The sequence below is a fragment of the Arvicola amphibius genome, chromosome 1 (assembly GCF_903992535.2).
Source record: "Arvicola amphibius chromosome 1, mArvAmp1.2, whole genome shotgun sequence".
Lineage (NCBI taxonomy): Eukaryota > Metazoa > Chordata > Mammalia > Rodentia > Cricetidae > Arvicola > Arvicola amphibius.
In genome coordinates this window covers 72,847,284-72,872,667 of record NC_052047.1, presented here as the reverse complement: position 1 = coordinate 72,872,667, position 25,384 = coordinate 72,847,284, and the positions used below count along the sequence as shown (strand labels likewise).

Below are 25,384 nucleotides of genomic sequence, written 5' to 3'. Positions count from 1 at the left end.
TGCCTCCAGGGAGTGCTGGGATCAAAGGTGTACACCACCATCCCTATCTGCATTTCTATTTGTTTTTCTCCGTTGGGTCAACTGTTGGCTTCATTTTCTTTGTTCCCCCAAGGTGGGCAGCGTGGTGAGCCCTAGATTCTACAGCTGCAAGAGTAGAAGCCCCATTCTCAGAGGACGGCTGGAGACACCTGTGACAGTGGAGTTTGGGGAGGAAGACCACCTGGTAAAGACAGCTGACCACTGCCTCTGCTGCCTTTAGGCTGGGCTGGCTGCTTTCTAATGCATTTGCCTTCCCCAAGACAAACCGCCTGACTTGCTCTCTTTCCTATCGGCAGCACCAGAGACATCCAACCGTGTTCACCTTGCTTCGGGATGAGGTGAATCTCCACCGGTTCACTGGGCTTTCTGAAAACCCCCAGGAAACCTTACAGATACGCATCAGATTCTTGAAGCCCAGAACAAGAGCCTTCCCCGTCATGCTGCTAGTAAGGTGTGTGAAGGGGACATGAGATGACAGCATGATGGAACGTCCTTAAGTTAGGGGTGTTAGTGAACAGATGGGTGGACTGGTTCTGAAGGAATAACAAAGGTCATTGTCAAAGAAATTATATATATATATGCCTACATGTATATAAGTATGTATATGTATTTAAAAATGAGCTTCCACACTTTTTTAAAAGTTAGATTCCCACCGGTTAACTAAAATGAGAAACACCCAAGTTTCAGCCATACATAGTATGACACCATTTAGAAGTCTGGTAACACAACAGTACAGAAGACCTGGACAGGAATTATTCTTTTGTTCCCTCCCTCCCTTGCTTCTTTTATCTCTTTCTATTCCCTAGGAGAAAAATGTTTTCAAATTTATATTTTCCAAAAGACTTGATAAATTAATCCTCTCTCTCGGTGCTGTTGAGCATGTGAGATTAGACTGGTCTCGGGTAGCCGCTAGGCTATGTGGAGAGGCTATTGGAAATTCTTTGGACTCTCAGGCGGAAAAGACTGCGAGAAGTCGCTGTAGTGACTGAGTGGCAGGTGGGGAGGGGCATTCCCTTCTGGAAGAAGCAGCTCTGTTCATTGTCCTGGGAGTCCCACGTGTTTGGCAGATGTTAACTGTACTACAGTATCTGTTTAACCATGTAAGGCCTTGGCTGGCTGGAGGGGACTAGGGAGCAGTGGTGTGTCTGTCTGTCATGGCTCTGCTGGGCAGATAGGCTCCACACACAGCTGAGTCTTCCTTCACTCGCTTGACTCTATCCGCCAAGGGAGCTGAGCTATTGGGCATCTATTTGCTTAAAGAATCTATTTTTTTTCTTTTACTTAGTTCTTCAAAGTCACATACAAAAGGGAGGTGCTTGGAACTTTCTTTACCTGAATAGTAAGAGGTTCTGATCTCTACGTGCCAACCCCCTCACTTCCTGGTAACACAATGAAGCATTAGTGTTGATAAGCTCACACATGCCATGCACCTCAGCATGCAGCCAGGTCTTTGCTCTTATGCCACAAATAGAGCTGGGCATTATTCTTACTTTTTCATGAGGCAGCTTTTGCTTGGTTTTGGTTTGGGTTTGTTCTTTACAGATATAAGGGAAAGTATTGTGTTTGTGTGTGTTGGGGGGGGTGGAGTTCAGGGGCTAAGTGTACCAGGGGATGAAGAACATTGGTTCTCTTTAGCCCTGACTATCCCCAACTATCTGTTTCTAGGGATAAGTACGATCATCACAAAGTGTGTAAGTAAAGTCTACACAGATGAGACAAGCTGTCTCACTACCTCTTGTTTGCCCCTAGGTTCTCCAAGAAGGCCACGCCTTCGGATTTTCTTGTGAAGCAGGTGTACTTCTGGGATGAGCAGACTGTGCAAATTTATGTACCTGCTGTTCCGCGGAAAGGTCAGAGCGTGCTAAGCCCTTGAAGTCTGTCTTCCCTAACATCTCTATGAGGCACAGTATCACAGATTTCGTGGTCATCTAGCTCTTACAGTCTTTCCATTCTTCTGCACTCTGATTCTTACAAACGAAAGTCTTTGTGTGTTTAATTCACTGTAAATTCCCCAAAGCAGGAAAAAAAACCCAGAACCTGATGCACCTTTTAGTCCTTCCCTCTTTGTCTATCCCCAGTGGTCCTTCCACCTGCATTTGGGATGGAGCATGTTCCTTGCAAAGTTCACATGTTTTAATGATATGTTTTATCCCCTTTTCTAGGAGCTGATGTGGGGTATTTGTCCCTATTAGACGCTGATTATGACAGGAGACCTCCAAACAAATACCTTGCTGGGGCAGTAAACTACACAGTGCATTTCCAGTGGATCCAGTGTGTGTTTTGGGACAAGACAGAGTGGAGATCCGAAGGTCTCTGTCCGCAGCCCGGAACTTCTCCTGAGAGAGTCAACTGTAGGTACGACTATCCTGCTGGGGGAAAGCCTAGAAATTTTAACAACTGTCTCCATTTTTGCCTGCATTTGTGGCAGTCCCTGGGACCTTCTGTGAGCGGTGTCTTCTCATGAAAGCTGGGCAGTCTTGCTTGACACGTCTTAACAGACCATGCCTGCTACACCTGTCTGCATGTCAGTCTTGTGGCTCCCAAGGATAGGGGCTGTCGGCTGGGTATCCCATCTGAGCCACCTGTCGTGACGGGCATGTGCAGGTAGTTGCTGGTGCCCACTGAGAAGTGAGTCCGCAGATGAGTGACCTATGAGTATCTCCGATCCTTACCATAGATAGATGCGGGCATCCTGTGACTACATGCTTTACAGTCAGGCAGGCGGATTCTTTGCTGCTACACAGTCCCTGCCATTCCATCTCATTGTGAGCAGAGGAGGGGACTGGGACTGAAAAGTAACTTCACGTGGAAAGAGAAGTCTCTGCATGGACACAAGCAGCCTTCTTGGGATATCTGGGTCATATCACTAAAGTGAACACTATTTATCAATCTAAAGATCAGTTTAGTCCATTCATTTGTGCTGCCCTTTGGGTCTGTGCTCAGAATGCATGGCTTGGTCATAGGGTAGTTCTCCTTTTAGACAGAGAAACTGCACCAACTCCATTCCTACCAACAGTAATAAGGACTCCCTTCTCCCCACAGCTCACCAGCGTTTGTTGTCTCTTGAGTTCTTGATAGCAGCCATTCTGATTAGGGGAGATAGAATTCCAATTCTAATGTGAACTTCCCTGCTGGCTAAGGGTCTTGAATACTGTTTCAAATGTTCATTTGCCTTTCTTCTTTTAAGATGTCTCTGTACAGATACATAACCCATCTGCAATTGCATTGTTTGTTTTCTTAATGCTTAGGGTTTTTTTAGTTCTTCATATAGCTAGATTTTTTTCTGCCTAATCTTTTTTTTTCATTTTTCTTATACTGAAAGAGATTATTTTCTCATGCAATAAATTCTGATAATAGCTTCCTTTCCCTCTATTCCTCCCAGTTATTCCCTAACTCTCCTCCTGTCATGATCTATTCCCTTTTTATCTCTTATTTGAAAAGAACAGACTTCTAAGAGATAATAATAAAAATGACAAAATAAAATATATTAAATTAAGCAAAAGTTATCATTTCAAAGTTGGAAGTGCCAACCCAACAGAAGGGAAAGAGTCCTAAGGGCAGGCACAAGAGTCAGAGACCCTCATTCCCACAGTCAGGAGTCCCAGAAAAGTATTATCTAGACAGTAATCTCTTCCAGATAATAGCTGGCAAAGATTTTCCTCCATTCTGTAGGCTGCCTTGTCAATCAACTGGCAGTTTCATTTGCTGTACAGGTTTTTCCTTTCATGAGGTTCTTTTTGTCAATTGTTGGTCTTCTTTCCTAAGGAGCTAAAGTTCCATTTAGAAAGCCCTCACAAATGCCTATGTCTTACAGAATACTCTCTATCTTTCCGTCTACTGGCTTTACAATCTCTGGGTTTACATTTAAATCTTGAATCTGCTTAGAGCTGATTTTCATGGAGGATGGGGGCGATTAGCACCTAGTTTCATTCTTCTACACATAGGTACTCGGTTTTTTCCAGCACTATTTGTTGAAGATTCTGTTTTTTCTTCAATGTGCACTTTTGGTATCTTTGTCTAAAAAAAGTGGCTGAAGTTGTGTGGACCTATATCTAGATTCTCTCTTTCAACCCACTGGGCTCCATGTCTCTTGTTTGTGCCAACACCATGTTGTTTGGGAGTAACCTTTTGCAAGTATGTGGTGCCATGGGAAGTTACTGGTAAAGTTTCGGTGTTCCAGGGTTACATGAAGGCAGTCCTTTGTTCTTTATTATATAGTACTCACTCCCCAAGAGCCAGGGGCAGAAAGGAAGAACACACAGAAACTACCTGCAGAATAATAAAGGGGAGGCAGTTTTATGTTTTACAAGAATAGCATTTACCATAGGTGTCACGCCTGCCTGTAGATGGCAGTGTTTCCTGATGCGAGAAAGCTCAGCAAGGTCTCCAAAGCAGCTGACTCCCAGTACTCAGGCTTGGGGCTCCATGGTACCTCAGAGAGTTACACATGAAGACATAGCAAATTGGCCCACATCATAACATCGGAATGGCTGCTGCTTCTTTTTCCCCAGCTTCTCTTTGTCCCGTCACAGACAGCTGGACTTAGTCCACATCAGTTATTCTGCTGTTTTCCCCTTCTAGCTACCATCGCCTGGCGCCTTTCTCTGTCCTCAGAAGAAAGCTGAATGCCACTTTCGAAGTGAGCAGCCTTTCTGAGTTTCGGAGGTGAGTACCATTCTCCAAAACAGAGCTTCATTTCCTGTGTCCCAGTGTCCGCTTATGAGACGTGCATGCTCCACTGAGTTTATGTGTAATGCTTACATAATATGTTTGCTTTCTGGAGCACAGATATAAGGAGTGATTGTTTCTATGTCATATTATTTTTTATACTGTTTATACTTTATGTCGACTGACAGGAGCTTTATAAACACCAGGAATCCTGTATTTTTCTACTTTTAAGCTCAGCTGTATTTCAGTGTAGATTGGGTCAGTTTTTATTGATTTAATTAATATTTACAGCAATCAAAAATGATACTCGCATTGCTTTTCTTCCTCTATACTGAATATTGTAGCCTTAGTTCTAATATCAACCTTGTTAGTTAAGGTTTCTCTTGCTGTGAAGAGACACCATTACCATGCCAACTTTTATAAAGGAAAAAACATTGAGGCTGGCTTACGGCTTCAGAGATTTAGTCCATTATTGTCATGGTGAGAAGCATAGCAACATGCAGGCAGACACGGTGCTGGAGAAGGAACTGAGGGTTCTACATTTTGATCGGCTGATAGCAGGCAGACTGTCACACTGAGCTTGGCTTGGGCTTCTGAGACCTCAAAGCCAACCGCCTAGTGACACACCTCCTCCAACAAGGCCACACCTACTCTAAAAAAGCCACACCTCCTAATAGTACCATTCTCTATGGCCAAGCATTCAGAGTCAACGGGGGCCATTCCCATTCAAACGACCACGAACTTCTGCCATATTTTAAGTAAGTTTAAAAGTTACCATAGCCAGTTTTATAATGAAAAACTTTATTTAGAGTTTGGAATATGAGTGTATTAATGGCAAACTTATTTGAATATTTTTTGCATTTATATTGGTGGAATATGAAACTGTACTTCCCTTGTGAATGGTACCTGGTAGATTTGCTGGTGGGCCTGATAGGTAGCAAGTAGTCATTAGTCACTAACAACCAATGCTGCCCCAGTCAATTCTCGGGACTTGCTATACAGAAAGTCCAGTCCTGGTTTTCGACGACACCAATATTTGTGGGTAAACAAGGAGTGGGACAGTGGAGTTATTACAGATAGAAAATGACACCTAAAGTCGCCCCAATACACTGGTGACATCTGAGTGGTTCCAGGAAGAAATGTAGGAATAAGAAGGAAGAGCTAAAGCCGGGAATCACGAGTTCATGAAGTGGGGCTGAGAGCAAGTGTGACCTGGTTCTGATTCTGGTCTGGAAGCAGAAAGGAGGACACCAGGTCGGGGACCTAGAGCATCTATCAGTCCTTAGATGGAGTCAGAGTGATGACACAGGAGACTAGGAAGGTAGCGTCCCCACACAGCACGGGCCCGCTGCAATTCTGTCAAATACCCATAGAGCCCAAATTCGTGTGCATTAAGGTCCAGCTGGAGGGACTTTACAAGGATGACTCCCTGTGGATCTGCAGAGGAGGGGGCTGGATGGTTGCTCTCCAGGAGGAACTGGTGCTTGAGAACCAGGGATGAGTTGAATATAAGCTGCAGGTAGAGTAGAGCAGCCTCACTCCGGGAGGCGGGGGGGGGGGGGGACAGAGGTATGCTAAGAGGCATACAGGAGCATCTGGAGCATCTCCTGTCTCGGTCTGCTGGGGGAGGCAGGAGGGGAACAGAACGTCACGTCAGTATCATGAGGCATGTCTCATATAGGGACATTCTTCTTTCTTTCCGTCTCTCTTCCATTTTTGTTTTTTCATTATTACTAAAGATTAAACCCAGAGCCTCACATATGTTAGGCAAGTACCTGGCGTTCTTTTTCAATTTCCCAGTACAAGTTCCCTAGACCGCAGGGTGCAGCTTTCTGGCACCTCAGCTGGATCATCATAGGCCTCCTGGGGCTTCACTGTAGGCTGTGGGATGCCTGGCATTAGCCACAGGCAGCTCTGTATTTTCAGAGTCCCCTTCCACTCAGCCAGCATCAGATGTCTGAGAGACACGTCCATGAAGACCAACAAGAATTTGGGAATTTGTGATGAGCTAATGCGTCTTCCTCAATGCCTGTTCCCATGAGAAATCCCATTTATTTTTCTCTCTTTGTTTCCAGTGACCCACGTAATTTGCTTCCCGGGATTTTCAGTGTGTTTCTCTTGGTTCTTTATGGAATTCTGGTGACTAAAAGCAGATGTATAGGTTGTCAAAAGAAAAAGAAACCTGGCTGTATTTTTCTGGAAGGAGACACCCCACCTGGCCACCAGCTGTATGCAGTTATTGTTGACACTGGCTTCCGGTCACCAGCCCAATTTACGTCAAAGGTAACAGGAACTCCTAACAGGCTTTTAGTGAGGTCTAAGAGAGTAGATAAGCCTGATGGGCAAAGAAGTCATAACGAGATGATTTGATTGCCCTGCCAATCACCGGTGACCACTGTCCCATCTAATGTCAAAGTGATACTTATCTACCCTTTCCAATGCCCCCCCCCGGGCATATTTGTTAAGACAGGACCTGCACCTCCTGCCCCTGGACTCCCTGCCCCCTTTCTGCCTCCACGGTGAAAAACAGCTTTAAAGATACTGGGTCTCTGAGATGCTAAGAACTGGGTAGTACTCCTCTGAGTTAACACTGAATCCGTGGCCCACTTCAGAGAAGGATCTAGTGAGAAAGGGGTAAGAAGTTCCTAGGCTAGCCTTCGGGCAAGGTGGGAATAGGGCTGGGTTGGGAGATAGGGGCCAAGGTAGAGAGTTTGCCGGAGAATCAGATGAAGATGAGGTTGTATGTGGGGAGGAAGAGGAAGTGGTTGGAGGGGCAAGGTGGAATCCAGCCTAGCAGCCCATGGAAATGCCTAGGCCAAGGTGGGCTATGGAAGAGAAGTCAGCAAAGGCAGGAACAAACTCATTCAGAGGCGTGGGTTAGCAATGTGCCCTACAAATCCACCAGGAATTCTCCACGTGTGCTTGATACACTTTTTTCTAAAAATGTGTCTGCTTTATGGAACCCATAGGACTGGGGGCATGGGGAGTGAGTGTGGCCTCCCCTAGAAGCCAGAAGATAGAGCCATGTGTTCTTGACATGCTTGTCCAAAAGCTATGTAGAACAATTAGTCTGATGACTTAGACCATATTGTCAGGTTCATGATTGGGGTGGGATACACTCATGCACACAGAGTCAGTGGCTTCCAGTGCGCATGATTGGAGGCAGGATCCTCTTACCAGTCCCTAAATGACGATTACCTAAGGTGAATGCATCTAACACCCACAGGAGCACCATGGAAAGAAATTTCTTAATATTCATAAAAGACCTAAATAAATCAGAGCTATCTCTATGCAGCAGCTGAGACAACTAATTTCTCACTGTCCTAAATCAATCTGTAGGACCGATGATAATGATGACAGTGTGAACTGATCTGTTCTAATAAAACTTTACTTGTTTTATCTGAGCTTTTGTTTTGTTTGCACGTGTTCACTGGTTTGTTCAGACAGGATCTTACCACGTAACCCCGGCTGTCCTGGAACTTGCTCTATAGACTAGGTTGGCCTTAAATTCAGAAATCCAGTTGCTTCTTTTTCCCAAAGGCTGGGGTTAAAGTTGTTTTACCACACCCAGACACACTATCCAATTTACTGAAAAAAAACTTTACATATAAAGAGATTAAAGCCAATGAAATCAACTATAATGTCAGAAAGATGTCTTGTGGAACAGGAACTATTGATTCTAAAATTCATTTGGAAGGGAACACTAGCACACAGAGAATAAGTATAGGCCTAGCAATCTGAAAGAGAATAGACAGGGAAGAGCCATCACAGTGTAATGTCTTTTGGGGTTGAACAGTAGACTTATGGGACAGCTAGACACCCCAAAACTGACCCAGGTATGTGTCGAGGTCTTATTGACCAGAGAAACTACTCAGCAAAATGTCTGCAGCAATCACAGTCCCTACAAAAGAAAACAATGGGAAATCTTTAATTGACATCATTGTACACACACACACAGACATACACACACACACACACACACACACACACTAAATTAATTTCAGAGGTCTAAAAACAGAAAGATAATAATAAAAATAGTAACTATTTAAAGCAAAAGATTATTTTGGACTAGAAAAGGATTTAAAAGACAAGAGACGGGCCAGGCTGTGGTGGCGCATACCTTTAATCCCAACACTTGGGAGTTGGAGTAGAATGATCTCTCTGAGTTTGAGGCCAGCCTGGTCTACAGATGAGTTCTGAACAACCAGCACTGTTACACAGAGAAACTCTTGTCTCAAGAAACAAAAACAAACAAAAAAATCAACAAAAATACCAGAAATTAATATTATTTTAATGAAAGATTAAAATTACACCACAGCAAAACTGAAGCAGATACTGAGTGATATATGCAGTGGATGTGGTTCCCTAGGGTGCTCCTTGTGGACATGGGTATCCCACCCACCAGCTCTGGACCCACTCTGGTGTCCTGCAGGCCCAGTCCAGCCACAATGGCCAAGGGTAGGTGATGCTGCCCTCTGTGGCGTTCTGCCTTGCTGAAGAAGAGAAAGGCTGAGGAATTCCAAAGGGGCTCCTGCTTTTCTAGTTTGTGACGAGCTGGCTCGTGGAGGAGCCTTTACACTGCAGGATGTCAGCCCCATGCAAACCATGCAAGTCCCCCACAGTTCCTGAGCTCAAGGCTGGGACCAGCCAGTAGTGAGTTGGGACAGGGCAAGGAAACACTCTACAGAACTCTACCCCCTCGGTGACATAGCCTCAGCCCTCATTTCTGTGTCTGTTTTAAGGTTTTCATTGTTTTATGTGGTGAAACTGGACTCTCAGTAACCAAAGAACTCTGCTGCCCAGAGATGTCTTTATTTGGAAGGAATTCCAGGCACATCTTTATACTGAGGTACTCCTGACACCACCAACCACATGTTTTGGGAAAGGGGCTGGTCAGAATGGGCTGAGCATCAGGCCTAGGATAACACTTGCTGATGAAGCACAGAGAGCAATGAACTTGGCTCACATACCTACAATTTTAGGAAAGTTCTGGTTTTGCTTTTGTTTTTTTAAGGTAGGGCCTTACTACGTAGCCACAGAAATCTGAAATTCACTATGTAGACTAAGGTGTCCTTGGACTTGCAACTGCCTGTCTGGCTCTGCTGCATGGGGGCTGCAATTACAAGCATGTGTGACATATGGGATAGATTAACACGATTTGTTTGCATGGGGTGGAGTGGGGGAGGGGAAGGGATGAAGGCAGAAAAAAAGGGGAGGCTTACTAAGCTTGTGTATTAGAATAAGTGTTCTTTATGTCACAAAACCTGATTAAATTAATTAGTGCCACCACCCCAAACCTGGAAGAGCAATGCTACATGGCATCCCAAAGATGGAGTCGGGGGAAGAGGTCATTTATCAAGGGAGAGGTGACCTTCTTAGAAAACATGAAAATAATGAAGTATTTTTTCCCATGGAAAAATGTATAATGTCTGTTATAACTTACTTATATTTATTATTTTGGGGCATTGTTTCTATGAGGAAAGTACAGGTTAACGTCAGACTAACTCACATTAGAACAGATAGATGGAGATCTAGTGACTTGGTATAAGGAAGTTATAGCCATTGCATTTTCAAGAGATGTGTTCCAGGTCATACAGTGGGTCCCAGAATCAGCAGAGAGCCCTGAACCCTGAACCTGCTTGGTTGTTCTTTGGCATCCAAGCCTGAGATAAAGTGTGAGTTATTAATGAGGCGCAGCACTAGATAATCAATTAATAATAACTAAGTAGAATGGCTGGAACACCACAGTGTGATGAAACTTGAAAACCTAGGGATCATTTATTTCTAGAATCTTCTAAGTGTTTTTTTTGTGCATGTATGCTTGTGTGTGTGAGTGTGTGTGTGTGTGTGTGTGATTTTGATGAATAACTAAAACCATCAGCTTACTTGCTGATAATAAAAGGGCATTACAGTAGATCCCAAAGGCCTGTGTGCCCCTACCAGACACAATGCTCATTGGAGCCCACAGTCCTGAAGGGCCAGATCAGAGTTGGTGAGGTTTTTTTTTTTTTTTTTTTTTTTTTTTTTTTTTTTTTTTTTTTTGGTTTTTCGAGACAGGGTTTCTCTGCAGCTTTGGAGCCTGTCCTGGAACTAGCTCTTGTAGACCAGGCTGGTCTCGAACTCACAGAGATCCGCCTGCCTCTGCCTCCCGAGTGCTGGGATTAAAGGCGTGCGCCACCACCGCCCGGCCAGAGTTGGTGAGGTTTTTACCGGTGCTGAACACACATGACCGATGAGACATTTCTTTGCGTCATTAGCACCCCTAACCAGCTGGGTCCACTCCAGAAAATCCGGCTGTGGCACGACAACAGTGGACCGTCCCCAAACTGGTTCGTCAGCCACGTGATGGTGAAGGAGCTACACTCAGGCCAAGGCTGGTTCTTCCCTGCCCAGTGCTGGCTGGCTGTGAGCTTATGCGACGGCCGTGTGCAGCGAGAGCTCTTCTGCCTGCGCAATGGTCTTGGCTTCTGGAAGGTAGGCCCCGTGCGGGTGACCTGTGACATACCAGATTGGGGGTGTTATTTGGTGCGTTCTTCTGCTTCTCTTTCCAAAGACGCGATTTGAACGTTCCCAAAGTTAGGTAGCCGACTGTCAAGATGTCTTGTGGCTTCTCCTGGAAAGACACAAGCGAGAGCCTACTCATCCTAGATAGGGACTGATGGCACACGAAAGAAATGGCTCCTTCCAAGTCTATCTTGGTTAGCCACCTGGTTTATGGATTACTTACAAGGGTGCGGGTGACTCGCCAGAGGCTACACCACTGAAAAGCCAACCCCAGCATGAGCGGTGACTCACTAAGGTGCCCCCCTGGGGCTCTGCACTACTTGCAGTAAGTCCTCTCCACAGTGGTGGCTTACTGTTTCTGTAACCTTGTAGCAGGTTTCTCGAGCTCCTGGGTCTTAGCCCCTCCCTCCTCCTCCGGGGAAGGACTGTTTCAGCTCATAGGAGACAGCTGCAGCCCACCACACCTCAGGTGACCTGATGCTTGAATCAGCTCTCCAGCTAGCATGCAAGCAATGCCTCTGCCACTTAGCAATCTTTACGGGGATGCAGTCCTGCAGTCTTTGAGTTGCGGCAGTAATAAATTTCTAGAGCTGCTGCAGGCTGGTGATCTGCAGTGTCCAACAGGGCCCAAATTAGAGATTTGTTATTAACTCGTGTACCATAAACAGGTTCACTGTCATGGAATACAAACAGATCGTGGCTGTAATGTTAGAGGGTCTATGAGTGCCAGTAGGTGACAGACTTGTCATTACCTCGTAAACTGAGTATGATATTTTGGTTTCTGAATATTCCCATTTATTCACCGCTGATGGGCATTGGCTCACTCAGAAACATTCACATTTTATATTCAGTGTTTTAGAATAAGCCTTTTCATGAATTTCCCTTTAAATAATACAATGGCCCACTGTGCACTGCTATTTGCCCAGGCTACGGCCACAATTTTCTTTTATCTCCATAACAGCAAATGTTACAAGAGACCCTTCTCTGTGAGTTGTGTTTCTAAAGAATGATTTCTTTTTTAAAAATCTTACAGCATTTGTAATTATTTGCTTCGTGCACGGGTGTGTGTGCATGTCACCATCCACGTGTTGAGGTAGAGAACAGCTTACAGGAGCGGGTTTTCTCCTTCCCACCATGTGGGTCCTGGGATTGGGCTCAGGTCACCAGGCTTGGGAGAAGGTTTTCTCCTTCCTATCATGTGGGTCCTGGGATTGGGTTCAGGTCACCAGGCTTGGCAGCAGGTGCCTTTACCCTTTGAACTAGCCTGCCAGCCTGACATTTCCTGGCCACTGGGTCTTGTTCTCTCCGTAGTCACCCTGTTTAGCACAGAACTTAGAACATGGCCAATATGAATTTGAAACAACTGTTTTTAAACAGCCATGGTCCATAGGAAAACCTTAGCCCTTTAAACTAAAGGCCCACACTTAACTGTGACATCCCTTGGACAATAATCACCATGTTTCCCCCTCCAGCTGTTGGGCTTGAGACCTTTAGGTGAGAAACCTAACATTACTGATTTAGTCATCTGTGAACCCATATGGCTGGGTCTCTGGAATCAGTGGTCCCTTGGGAATTTACATGCAAAAGATACACCCTTAGTCTAGTAAACCTGTTTCGACAGCGTTTGCTGATTGTTCTGATGGTGTTTGTAATATCAGGTCTGTGTATAAATAGTTCTTTTCTAGAACGTTTATCACCAAAAATTATTTAAGATGCATTGAGAATTTTATAATTCGGAGAAATTCCACAAGGTACTACCAACTTCTGGGCTGTAGACCTTGTAAGGCTACCGAGCAGAAGGCAGGTCAGTCCCGGCTCTCGGTGAACCCAGAACTGGTGCCCAGCTACAACGAGATGGTGTTTCTGCAGGAAGTGCTAAGAGTGGGGAGATTTAGAAAGTCTTTTGGGGATCAGAAAGGAAAGAAATGGTGGGAGGGCCAACAGAGGGGGGTCTCCACAAGCTAGCGCAAACGAAGCTGAGAACTAGTCGGGACTAAACCTTTGGAAACTTCAGCAGGAGGCTGAACTGGGTCACAGTCTAGGTGGTAAAAGCAATGTCCAGTGAGATGCTGCTAAAGAGGTGGTGGGGAGGGGGGAAGGAGGCAGAGCAAGTGACTGTCTTAAAAGAGGCATCCACCTGCACCAACCCAGTAGCCAGGAGGGATCCAGTTATCAGCTAAGAGAGAAAAGAAAAGAAATTTTGGAGTCCCATTCTAAAAGCTGCAGGTTATCCGTCAGGATTTCACTGCACTCACATGTGTGTCCCTGTCTGGGGAAACACCCGTGCTTTTCTGTTTCAGCTTTTCTATGCCAAGTTCACGGAGTACCTGGAGGATTTCCACATTTGGCTCTCACTGTACAGCCAGCCCCCCTCCAGCAGCTACCTGCACACACAGCGGCTTGCCGTGGCCTTCTGTCTCCTGTGTGTCTATTCGTGCCTCACTGCCCTGGTCACTGTGGGAGTCCATGAACAGGTGGGAGGCAGCAGATTTTCCCGCAGTAACCTCCAACTCTCAGGCAGACAGTTTGTCCTTCCTTTAACGTGCAAAACTCAGAGCTCCCTGAGGCAGGCGTACACTAGGGAGCGCAATCTAGAGATGTGCTGAGTGGGCCAGCAGGTGACATGACCGGAATCAGAGCCCGAGAGAGCCTGCAAGTCAACACAGGTGCCCTGGGAGAAGTCACATCCTGGGTTCCAGACAACATGGCATTCGGGGTGAGGGGAAAGAAGCTATTCTTTTTGAAGGCTTATTTTTATCTTTTTTTTTATTATGGGTGCATGTGTAACAAGGAGGGAAAGAGAGAGTACCATTAGAGTTCAGAGGAGGGGTTGGACTTCTCGAGGCCGGAGTGACAGGTTGTTTGTGAGCTGCCTGAAGTGGGTGCTAGGAACCAAACTAGGACCCGCTGCAAGAGCAATGCATCTTCTTAACCACTGAGCCATCTCTCCAGCCCAAGGCTGTTGTCTATGATAAACGCAGGATCATTCATGGGTCCAGCCCTGAGGTTCGCACGGTCCTCCAGACAGCTGGAGGATACGCAGATAGTAGCTGTGTCAAGACTGTCCTGTGACAGCCAGCTGTCATAGGACAAAGGGTGTGATGAGTCTTTATGTGGCATCAGATATGATCACACTTAAAGATACACAGAATTTTAAACTATAATATGTTGGTAGAACTTGTGACAATAAGCAAAAGAAGACGAAGGATGTCATCAAGTGGCAAGGAGAGTCCTGCTAAGCTCTCTGGGAAGCTGGGCTTCCCTGGGGACCTCCATTGTCTGATCCAGGATGGCACCTCATCCTCTGCTGGGGGCATAATGAAGCTCTTGGCACCGTATTATGGGACTGTAGTCAGGACTTGATAAGCTGAGCACAGGTCTTGTGGGGTGCTCAGTAAGCACTTGTTTGGCTCACAAGGATGTGTCTACGAGGAAAAGCACATTTTGTCTTGTTCAACACTTGGGGTGGAGGCAAGGCTGGGATCAAGGGGATTAGCTGAAACCGGAGTCACATTCACATTGAATACATGTGGAATTCTTAATTGCCCTGTAATTGAACTGCTGCAGCGCCCGCTGGGTGTGGGGCCCACTCTGGAATCCTTCCGTCTGGGCCTCCTGTGCACCTTTCTGGCCTGTCCGGCTGCCCAGCTATTGTCGCTGCTCTTCAGGTTCAGCAAGGTATGTGGCCCTGTGCTTCTGGGGAGACCCCTGATGTGGGGTGCCCTTACCAACCTACCTCTTTACTCCACAGGAAGCCACAGAGCATCTTCGGGGTGCACCGCAGTGGCCTCTAAGAGGAGTGAAGTCAGAGGTACCACAGGGTATGGTGAACTAAAATTGGAAGCTTCCCTGGCAGCTGGTCCTCAGGGGTCGGTCTCTTAAGTAGGCGGCCTAGCCCTGCTTTCTGTTTGTCTGGTTCACTGAAAGTAAACATCATCGGATGTACTTAAAGCCACTTTTTTCTTGGAGCACTATCCCTTGTAGACAATAATCTTGTAACCACTATTTTCCAGAATCATATGAACGATAGCCTTCCACCCCATGGCAGAAAAGCATGGCCATGAGGGGAGCAAACCCTTTCTCCAGGATCCCACTTTTCAATAATTACTGTTTGAAAACCGTGTATAGCCGCACTGATGACCCTTTCTTCTTAAGGATCTTTAAGCTTTTAAAGGCACACTTTTCTCCTGCTCTGTGGCTTCCAGAGAGTAGCTCTGGGTGGCTGAGGGCTTGTCACGGCCCATATCAGGATGGAGACATCAAAAATTCTCCTCTCAGATCTGCCTTGTCTCTCAGGCTCTTTCGGGGGGAGGGGGAAAGAGGGAGAAGCAGCTCCTGAAGTACCATGGTTGTGCCTTGGTCATAGTCACACACTTGTTCCCCCACCCCAACAGGCCCTGATCGCAATGGGAGACCAGGTTTGAGGCAGCCATCCCAGGTAAGTTGACATGACATGCAATCCCTAATTCTACAGAGTAAGATGCTAAAAAATGGATTTCTCTGCCATCTTCCTGTGGCTGTGGGTTAGCCGTGCTTGGGTCCAGAGGACAGCTGGAGCTGGTCCTCCAAAGAGTGTAGGCCAAGTCCCAGGTGGAGGAGTGGGAGTGACAAGCAGGTAGGGCCAGGGAAGGGCCGCGTCTGGAAAGTCCCGTGGGTGTGTTCAGTGAGATCCTGATATCCTGTGGAAGAGAAGGAGGAGAGATTGTGACATTCCGAGACTGTGGTCTGTGCTGCCTTTCTGTAGACAGGACTTGGGAGCCAGGTCTCTATGGACCCAGAACTCCATGCAAATGAAGGACAATTTCTAATGTTACTGCGGTTGCATTGTGCTGGGATTTTGCTTTGGGTATCTGTGTGCTAGTGCCCTTGGGTATTGGTGCCCATCGAGTGTTGGTGCCCTTGGGGTGCTAGTGCCCCTGATTTCTGGTGTCCTTGAGTATTGGTGCTTTTGGGGTTCTGGTACTCTTGGGTGTTGTATGTTTCTTATTCTTTACTCTTTAGGTCTTTTGAGGCAGCCTGCAACCCAGTTCCCAAATAAATTATTCTTAGTTACGATCACCCGGCCTTAGCTTGGCTTGTTTCTAGTCAGCTTTTCTTAACTTATATTATCCCATCTACCTTGTGCCTCTGGGCTTTTCCAATTCTCTTACTTCTGTAAATCTTACTCTTGTTCTGTGGCTGGCTGGGTGGCTGGTCCCTGAAGTCCTCCTCCCCTGTTCTCTTTTTGCTCCTCCTCTTGCTCGTTTCTCCTTCTATTTATACTCTCTGTCTGTCAGCTCTGCCTATTTCTCTCCCCTGCCTCGCTATTGGCTGTTCAGCTCTATTAAGCCAGCAGGTGTTTTAGACAAGCACAGTAACACAGTTTCACAGAGTTAAACAAATGCAACATAAACAAAAGTAACACACCTTAAAATAATATTACCCAACACTTGGGTGCTGGTGCCCTTGGGGTGCTGGTGCTCTTAGGGGGTTCTCTGTGGCGGTGCATCAGGGCTAACCTGATTCCTACACTTTCCAGGCAGTGAGTCAGTCTGCTCCACAGGTCCACACCCCCTGTACCAACCTACCCAAGGCGCTCTCAGGCCCCACTTGTTCTGTGTGTCACAAGGACCCCCGACCCCCACCACCAACTAGCTAGAGTTCTGGCACTCATCCTCCAACCTTTTTTCCTCTGATGGGTTTTGCAATCTATCAACCTGACTGCCTGGAACTGCCTGGAGGCCACCAGCATTGGCCCCACGGTAGGAAGAGGAAATTGGAGTTTAGGTACAAATGAGCTGACTCAGTCAGAGAAGACATCCTTCCAAAGCCATCTGAGGCCCCTGCTTCACCAGGCCCGCATCTGGCTCTGTGCTCAGACTTGGCTGCAAAGGGTACTAGTGTTGCAAAAGTGGCACTGACTGGGCCTAACCCTGTCACAATTCCAGCATCCTGCATCAGACATTCTCCCAGGGACTGACAGACCTTGGAGGATGGCAGCCAATAGCAGTGGTGTGACCTGTTCACCCTTTCTTGCTCCGAGAGAGAAGAGCCACCACCCTCCTCCTAGTTCACAAGGTAACGGAACCCCATGGCTGTATTGAGTAGCCCCCATTCCTGCTGACAAAACAGGGGTCTGTACCTATTCAGAGAGGCAGAACAAGCAGAATGAACTTGGTCCAAATGTCACTAAACCTTCTGATCCCCTAAAAATCCAAGCCCAGGGCCGAGTTCAGGCCCATTTGAAGCCATGACATCTGACTTCAGTCCAATCCTGGTGAGTCTGGCATGCAAGCTTGATCCAGTGCTTTCAAAACCCTACACTTGAAATATTCTTTAGGTCAAAGTTCTGTTTTTTTTTTTTTTGAACAAATTAGAGTAACAGCCCCAGCCTCAAATGATGTCAAGATGCTCACTGAACTGGAAGAGGCGGGAAGATAAGAGGGAAGGCTGTACTAGTGGAGTCAGTGAGTCCTGCTGGAACCAGGGTCCCAGGAACTAGCTTCATCTGGTCTGGTCATTGGGATTGAAGGGCCTGCCGAATCTGGCCTCGTAGGAATGGAGGACAAGGGTGTCAGCGTGTAACTGCAGGCCAATCGAGCTGCAAAATGTGTGGATAAATGGTCAGAAGAGGCTTTGGGCAGCAACTGGACTACAGACAGTGGTCAGAAAAACCTATGTGCTCAGATGACCAAGGCCGTGCCTGGCGCACAGAACACACTGGGGGAGAAGGAAAAAGTCACGTCTAGGTGCAGATAAGCACTCAGCTAGGCAAGCTTATAATCATAGTACCAGCATTGGTGGGCTGTCCCAAGAATCCTGGCTAAATGTTGCTGGGCAGATAGATGGGCTGCAAAGCCAGAGCTCAAAAGTGAGTTCACTGTGGAATATGTAGAGAAAGGACTGCTCAAGATGACCCAGCTATAGCGGCCAGCTCCAAATTCCTCATTTCCCACTGCTATGCCTGCTCTTTCGGCAAAGACGGATGTCTCAGTTCAAGGATCATTGTCAGGCAGGTGGACCTCCCTTTGTCTGTTTGTTCTATTTAGACACTGAACTGATTGAATGAGGCCCCACCCACATGGCGAGGCCTATCTGCTTTGCTTGGCCCACTGACTCAAAGGTTATTTTCTGGATCATCCTCGCAGACAGAACACAGATACTGTCTGACAGTGTGTCTGGTACCCTGTGGCCTGACCACGGTGACAAACTCCCATAGCCCTGTAGGTGAGGATGACAAGGTCTGCTAACCTAGTGATCTCTATCTTGCTCTTCCTTAGCTCCCAGCGGTGGTTTTGAAGGGCTCGTGCCCCGGTGGTCAAGGGTCTGTCTGCGCTGGTCAAGCTCTGTGGTCTGGGCCATTTGTGGGGTGGTGTCCCTGGCCTGTGACTTGGGGACAGGATTCCTAGGCTACAGGTGAGTGAGTAGCTGAGGTTTTTCAGACAGCCTTGGGTGCTTGGTAGATGTCTAGGATCTGGGAAGAGACTCCTGTGTTTTGGGGAATTCATACGCAGTCACCAGAATCACTATTTTCTCCCATACTCCATCCCTTTTGAAGGGGAATACCATGATATGCAAACCCCAAAGGGTCACTCAGCCCTGCCAAGTCTTCAACAGAAGCTTTCTCTAGACAGAGTCCTGAGTACCAAACTGTTGGGAGCTGTGAAGTCCCCAGAACCTGAATTTCTTGTAAACAACTTGTAATGTTTGCAGCTGCTCTGAGCATGAGACCCTCAGAGGTTCCTTATGGCAGGGGAGTGGTTTCTGGTGGGTTTGGCTGGGGTGTGGCTATCAGTTAAGGATCCACATATAAGTGGCTCTGGTACACAATAAAGGGGGCATTCTTGTTTCAAGGATGATCCGTGTCTCTGTCTGTGTGTCTTTGTGTGTTTAAATCTCCAGCCCCTTGCCCAGTTCACAAACTATATGGTAGTGCATAGAGCACAGACGGGCATGGTATGCTACATCAAACAAGAAGCTTTTGGGGGGAAGGGGGTCACAAAAAGGGAAGGGAATTCTGCCACTAAGCTCATCAGAAGATCTTGGCCAAAGTCAACCATTTGTTATCTAGTGTTGTCTGTAAAACAAAATGTATACTGTTGAGCTGGGCTGCAATGATTCATCTAAGATCCCTACCAATCCTTCCCGCATGTTACCTCTTCACGTGGCTCCTGTGGGGTTTAGGTCACCCCTGAAGACCAGAGGGCCATCCCCTATGGCTCTGGAGAAGCCTACACTGTGTTTCTAACCCATGAGGAGGAGAGGCCACCCAGGGGCCTTTCTTCCTGACAATTTCCTCTCCCAACTGCATTCCTGACCACTTTGTGAAGACAGGACAGACACTAGACTTTCGATCATACCCCAGTTTGCTTATATGTAAAAAAGGGACTCTGGGTGTGCTTAATCCAGAGGTGTGGGGTGAAATACGGAGCTCACAACACCGTCACTGTATTTCCCAGTCCCTTTTCTGCACCATGTCCTGTCTTCATTTTAGGCCCTCTTACACTTGGTGCTGGGAAGTTTCAGACTGGTTGGTATCCCCTCAAGAAGGAAGGACTCTGCTTTGATGGGCAGGCAGCCCTGGCACCCATCCTGCAGCCCCTCCTCAACCACTCCCCATGTCTCCCAGCAGTGGAAACATCATTGTCCTCTGACTGTGACTGTCGTCATGGGTAGCGAACTCCCATGATGCCGACCTACCCCTCTTCCGGACAGGTTTGTGCCAGAGCAGTGTATATGGTGGCTGCACCTGCTGCTTCTCTCTGTGGTCTGCTGCGTATTTGTCACCCAGCCACTCATGGTATGAAATCCCCTGCGGTGGAGGTGCCTTGGTCAGCGGGGAACCAGGGAGAGACTGGGAAGGAGAGGGCCCAATGGGTGTGTTTTGGTGGTGTGAGTCTTCTCTATAGTTTGATTTAGATGTGACAAGAAAATCAAAGAGCCAGGGCCTGGGCTAAGCTCCACCTCAACCTGGGGTTCAGAATCCTTATTTTAAAAATCCCAAAAGAGATGAACCACTTTGTCTCTTGTAGGTGGAGATTGCGTGTTCATTTCCCAGCTGCCCAAACCCAAAAAAAATCACACAGAAACTATTAATTACAATACTGTTCATCCAATGACTCATGCATATTTCTAACTAGCTCTTACATCTTGAATGAACCCGTTTCTATTAATCTGTGTATTGCCACAAGACTATGACTTACCAGAAAGGTTCCAGGCCCTCTTCTTTTGGCAGCTACACGGCATCTCTCTGACTCTGCCTGTTTTCTCTTTATATCTCTGTTCGGATTTCCTGCCTGGCTTTATTCTATTAAGCCATTGGCCAAAACAGCTTTTTAAATAACCAATGCTAATAAAACATATTTATAGTATATATAGAGGGGAATCCCACATCAGTCTCTATCTTCAGGTTAGGAAGCTGTGCCCTAGAGGCCCTGAGTCTCTTGATGAAGACCACACCTGGTGACTAGGTGCTAGGAACTTCAGGGTAGTTGCTTCTGGCTATGTATTTTGAACTGAGATGAAATCAGCTGGCAGTGCAGGACCAGGAAGATGGTTCTGTGTGGGAAGGGCACAAATAGACACCCGTGCCATTGCACCTCTCTTCCAGATCTGTTTGGCAGCACTGGACTTTGCTTGGAAAAAGAAACATGACAGCCAGTTTTTTACGGAGTCTTTACGTGATGCAACCAAGGATCTAGATTTGGAATTGGAAGAATACTCCAGAACCCACCTTCCTCTTTCTCCCAGCTCCCACAGTCCTGAGAGTGCTGAGGAGGCCGAAAGGGTGAGCAGGAGACAGAGGCTTCAGAACCTTTCCCACCACGCAGTTGGAAGCTCAGACCTTAATTCAAATTTGGCTGCACTTTTTTTTGGAGCCCCAATGTATGTGTATGTGTATTTGTGTTCATTTCTCATGCTTCTTTCCTTACCCCAATCAGAGCCACAGGGAAATGAGTGCATTTGGAACTGTAGAGGCAAATGCAAAATATAATTTCTGGCCACAGTTTCAGAGAACTTCTAGATCATTTGCTTTTCAATGCACGTAGAAAATATATAGCTTCCCTGTCTCCCCTGGCTTCCACACAGACTGTAGCAGTCTCTACATCCCAAGCACAGGCTCGTATCACGCCTTCTCTGACCCCATCCTTCAATACCGTGGCTTCTGAGAAACTACTCTCTACACAACTTCAGGCCTCCAGCTTCCCTTTGGTAGCTGGTCTAACCTCGGAACTGAGAGGCCTTTGAGGAACTCAGTCCTGCTCAGGCTTGACTCTCCAAACCTTAAGCTGTGAACCTCCACATGCGAGTCTCCCTAGCGCCCAGCCACAGTGCACAGTCCTCAGAACACAAAGCACAGCTGAACCACAAGCCCAATCCCCAACGCTCACCTTCTGGTCCTTGCTCTGTATTTCTTAGAAGCCCCGCAGCTCTGGGAGGAAGGACTAAGGGCCCCAGGGCTGAGCGGTGAATGTGCCTGGAATGGGTAAACGGATGAGTGAGAGATGAATGGGAGACCTTTTCCCATGGGTTTGGCTAATGTTAGTCCTGCCCATAAACAGATTTGGCTACAACATGGAAGCCGTGATGCTTTTATTACATAAGGCAAACAAAGGCCATTTCATACTAAAATAAACTGCTTTAAAATCACTTCTCCAGTCTTGGAAGGTCCCGAACATGAATTACTATGCAAATGCCAAAAGCAATAGCTCCTGTGATTGAACAGCAGTGGGCACGCCTCTACTGTAAAGCTCAGCTTTGTAATGGCCCAGATGCAATCCTTGCCAAGGGGGCTGGCTTTGGACATGAGCAGAGTTTTCAAATAGGCCTACTGAATCTCCCATTGCCTCCCCAACAACACAGTCTGTGTTAATTGCACCAAGTCCCCAAAGGCAGGGCAGAGAGCAATGATGATGGCTCTTGGGTTGGCAAGGACACCAAAGGCCTCTCTTTCCAGTGCTGACTCTTATATCATGGTGCTCTTCCTGCCTCACAGGTCTTGGCTGCAAGACAACGAGATCGCCACCTGCGCTGGGCTCAGCCACCATCCAGGGCCAAGTTCAGAGTGACCAGGGAGAGACTGAGGAAAGAGAACCAAATGCAGGCAGCACTGAGGTGAGTGCAGGCAGCCCCGAGGTGGATGCAGCAGCCTCTAGGAGGGCAAGGCAACTCCCCAGGTGATGCAGACAGCCCCAAGGTGGGCGCAGGCAGCCCACAGGTGGGTGCAGATAGCCCCAAGAAGGTGCAGGCAACCCCAAGGTGGACACAAGCAGCCCACATGTGGGTGTAGGCAGCCCCGAGATGGGAGCAGGTAGCCCCGAGGTGGGCACAGGCAGCCGCAAGGTGGGAGAAGGTCAGAATACAATGGGCTTTCTCTGGTACTACCTTCTTTAAAGAAGGAACAGTAAGAGATCTCAATCTGAACTTGGGAAAATCCTTTCCCAGGTCTCAGCCTGTGCCAGAACACATGGGACAGAGACTGGAGGAAGAAAGCTCGTCTGTCCGTCACCTGCCTGTAAACAGTGGCCCAGAGTGCTGCCCCTCGGTTCCCTCAGCCATACAGACTCACATGTATCACACATAACAACCCTATCACATCACACTCTGCTCAGCACTAGACCTGGCATTTTACCCCTCTGGCTGGATGCACAGGGCAATAAAAACCCAAGAGCAAATGTTGCAACTCCTCATAGATGTGGCCTGGCCCCAGGGACCGCTGTTTGAAAATAACTCAACATAGTTTATACAGACATGTTTTGGAGCTCAACATAAAACCCATTGCACATTTTTAGATAAAACGTGAAGCTTCGTAACTGAGACAACCCTCTCCAAATTAGACGTCAGCCATGCCTCTTCCTATCAGTGGTACCCATTCCCCTCCCCATCTGTGGTGGGCACAAATAACAGGTCCTGGAGGAACCTTCTACAGTACCAGTGAACACATATCTCCCAGTTCTGAATTCCAGATTTCAGATTTCTTAAGTCTGTCACGTATTTAGAAGCTCCAGATACTTTTCCCACAATGGTGCTGTTAAAGTATATAATGTCACCTCCAATTAATCGTCCCTCTTAAAAATCCTTATCACCTGCACATGGTCGGCTCCCTTACATAAATAATGCATTCTGAAGCAAATCCTTTTCCAAAAAAAAGAGCTGAGGCTTTATTAGGATGTCACATTTAATTGCATGAAAAAAGAATTCTGGGAAGACAAGGCACTGACAAAGACTTTGAAACCTGTTTGGTCTCCCCATAAAAGCAAAGTAGTTAAATTACCCCCAACCAAACCTACTCAAAACATGCATGACAGACCTAAATGACACCCACCCACACATAGACACACTTACACATCAAAATCACAGATAGGGTAAACGTTGTATACCCAGTGCCTTGAACACTGCACCTCTTCAAGAGCAGGTCATGAAGGGAACTGTAGGCACCTGAGCATCTGAGAATAGAGGGTGGGCCATCAGGAGCCCCTGCGGGGTCTCTCCAGGGACTGTGCTGCCACATACATACCTCTAGTTCACAGCAAACAGCCTGCTGGCATTCAACAAAAAAGGCACATGCTTCTGAGGTAACAGTCAATGTTAAAATTGAACTGTGGGCTGAGAAAGTAGAGAGTTCTGTCTGTAAAATGCTCTCCGTACAGCATGAGGACCTGAGTTTTATCCCCAGGACCCGTGTTAAAGGCAGGCACACACTTGAAATCCCAGCACTGGAGAAGTAGAGACAGGAGAATCCCTGTCTGACCAGTCTAGCAGAATCAGTGAGTCGCAAGCTCCGGGGAGAAGCCCCATCTTAAAAATCGTGTGGACATCTCATGAGAAGCCACACCCGAAGCTGTCTCCTGGCTTACACACACATGTGCACCTACACACATGAAAGCCTGCACACATACACTCACGCATTATAAAGCAGTTATACTGCTACATGCCTGCAGCGAGGAATACTTGAGCTTAAGTATAGGACCATTTACTGTAGAAACCCAAGTATGCAAATGAAAACGAAAGCGAGCATTAGGGTTCTATAAGCCCAAGACCACAAAACTACACTGAAAAAAAAGAAGACTAAAGAAAGAAGACACTACGCACATCAACCCACAGAGGGCAGTGCATCAATGTGTCCCAAGTTAATCCGCAGATTCAGGGTGCTCACAACCCAAATACCTTAGGCTATGCAATTCTGATGTCAACAAACTGGTTCCAAAGTGAATAAGGGAACAAAAGAGCTAGAATAACAAAAGTTATGCTGAAAAAGAATGACGTTAGAGGGCTGACTTCGTGCAATTCTAATACATACGATGGAGCTGCAGAAACTGCTGTGTGTGTTGTTGGACAAAACAATAGTCACAGACCAATGAAATAGATACCTGGATCAATGGAACAGAAGGGAGAGCCCAGAAACAGCCACACGAATAGGCCCAAGCATGTTTATTGACAAAAACATAAAGACAATTCAATGAACAAATAGTCTTTTCCAAAATGGACCTGAGAAACCTGAATATTGATAAAACAAAAGAACAAAACCAACACATAGGTGTTGAAATCCCACCTCTAGCTAGGGAACTATTGGCAGTTGTTATATGGTGGGAGGAGAACCAGTTTTTGTTTTTGTTTTTCTTTCTTTCTTTTTTCTCTTTTTAAGGTAGGCGGACCAAGCTCCAGTGGTAGGTCACACGGTTCCCAGTATAAAGACAGCACTAATTGTATTTGATGAGTTAAATAAAAATGAAGACACAGGTTGGATGGATAGGGAAGGTTTGGTGGACCTAGGAGGAGCTGGGCGAGGAAAGCGCATTGTGTGAAGTTCTCCGAGAATTAATAAAAATGGGGGAGCGGTTCTTTTTTAAAAAGACAAAGAGGAAAAACTTTAATCCATCCCATGCCTTATGCTACTACATCCCAACAGGGACATAGATATCCTGCTCCCTAAAACACATTCTGTGAGCGAAACAGGTGTGTAGTGTCCCCAAGGATGCTAACTTTCAAATCTCTCCTCCCAGAGGCATTTCCACGCACAGCCTCATGCTGCTGCTGCTTTTGTTTATAACATATGGGAGAGTCTGCCCGGGTGAATATTCTCTCAACCAAGCCATCAGGAAGGCATTTACAAGGTAGGAGGTTCGAGAGGCTCTTGCAGATCTGGGGGGGTCCTGCACTAGTTTGGGGGGCTCTTGCAGATCTGGGGGTGGTT

General features: G+C 46.8%; 1 protein-coding gene across 1 annotated transcript in view; it reads left to right on the top strand.

Moving 5' to 3' along the window:
* The window catches only part of Pkd1l1 (polycystin 1 like 1, transient receptor potential channel interacting), a 123,997-nt gene that overhangs the window by 53,572 nt on the left and 45,041 nt on the right, over window positions 1-25,384 (top strand). The window contains 17 exon segments of the mRNA XM_042055078.1: window positions 113-232; window positions 342-490; window positions 1,789-1,889; window positions 2,202-2,394; window positions 4,621-4,704; window positions 6,783-6,990; window positions 9,450-9,556; window positions 10,965-11,181; window positions 13,512-13,685; window positions 14,779-14,889; window positions 15,578-15,649; window positions 17,139-17,268; window positions 18,471-18,606; window positions 19,906-19,990; window positions 20,801-20,977; window positions 22,187-22,305; window positions 25,194-25,304. Of these exon segments, the coding sequence (XP_041911012.1) occupies window positions 113-232; window positions 342-490; window positions 1,789-1,889; window positions 2,202-2,394; window positions 4,621-4,704; window positions 6,783-6,990; window positions 9,450-9,556; window positions 10,965-11,181; window positions 13,512-13,685; window positions 14,779-14,889; window positions 15,578-15,649; window positions 17,139-17,268; window positions 18,471-18,606; window positions 19,906-19,990; window positions 20,801-20,977; window positions 22,187-22,305; window positions 25,194-25,304 (2,294 nt within the window).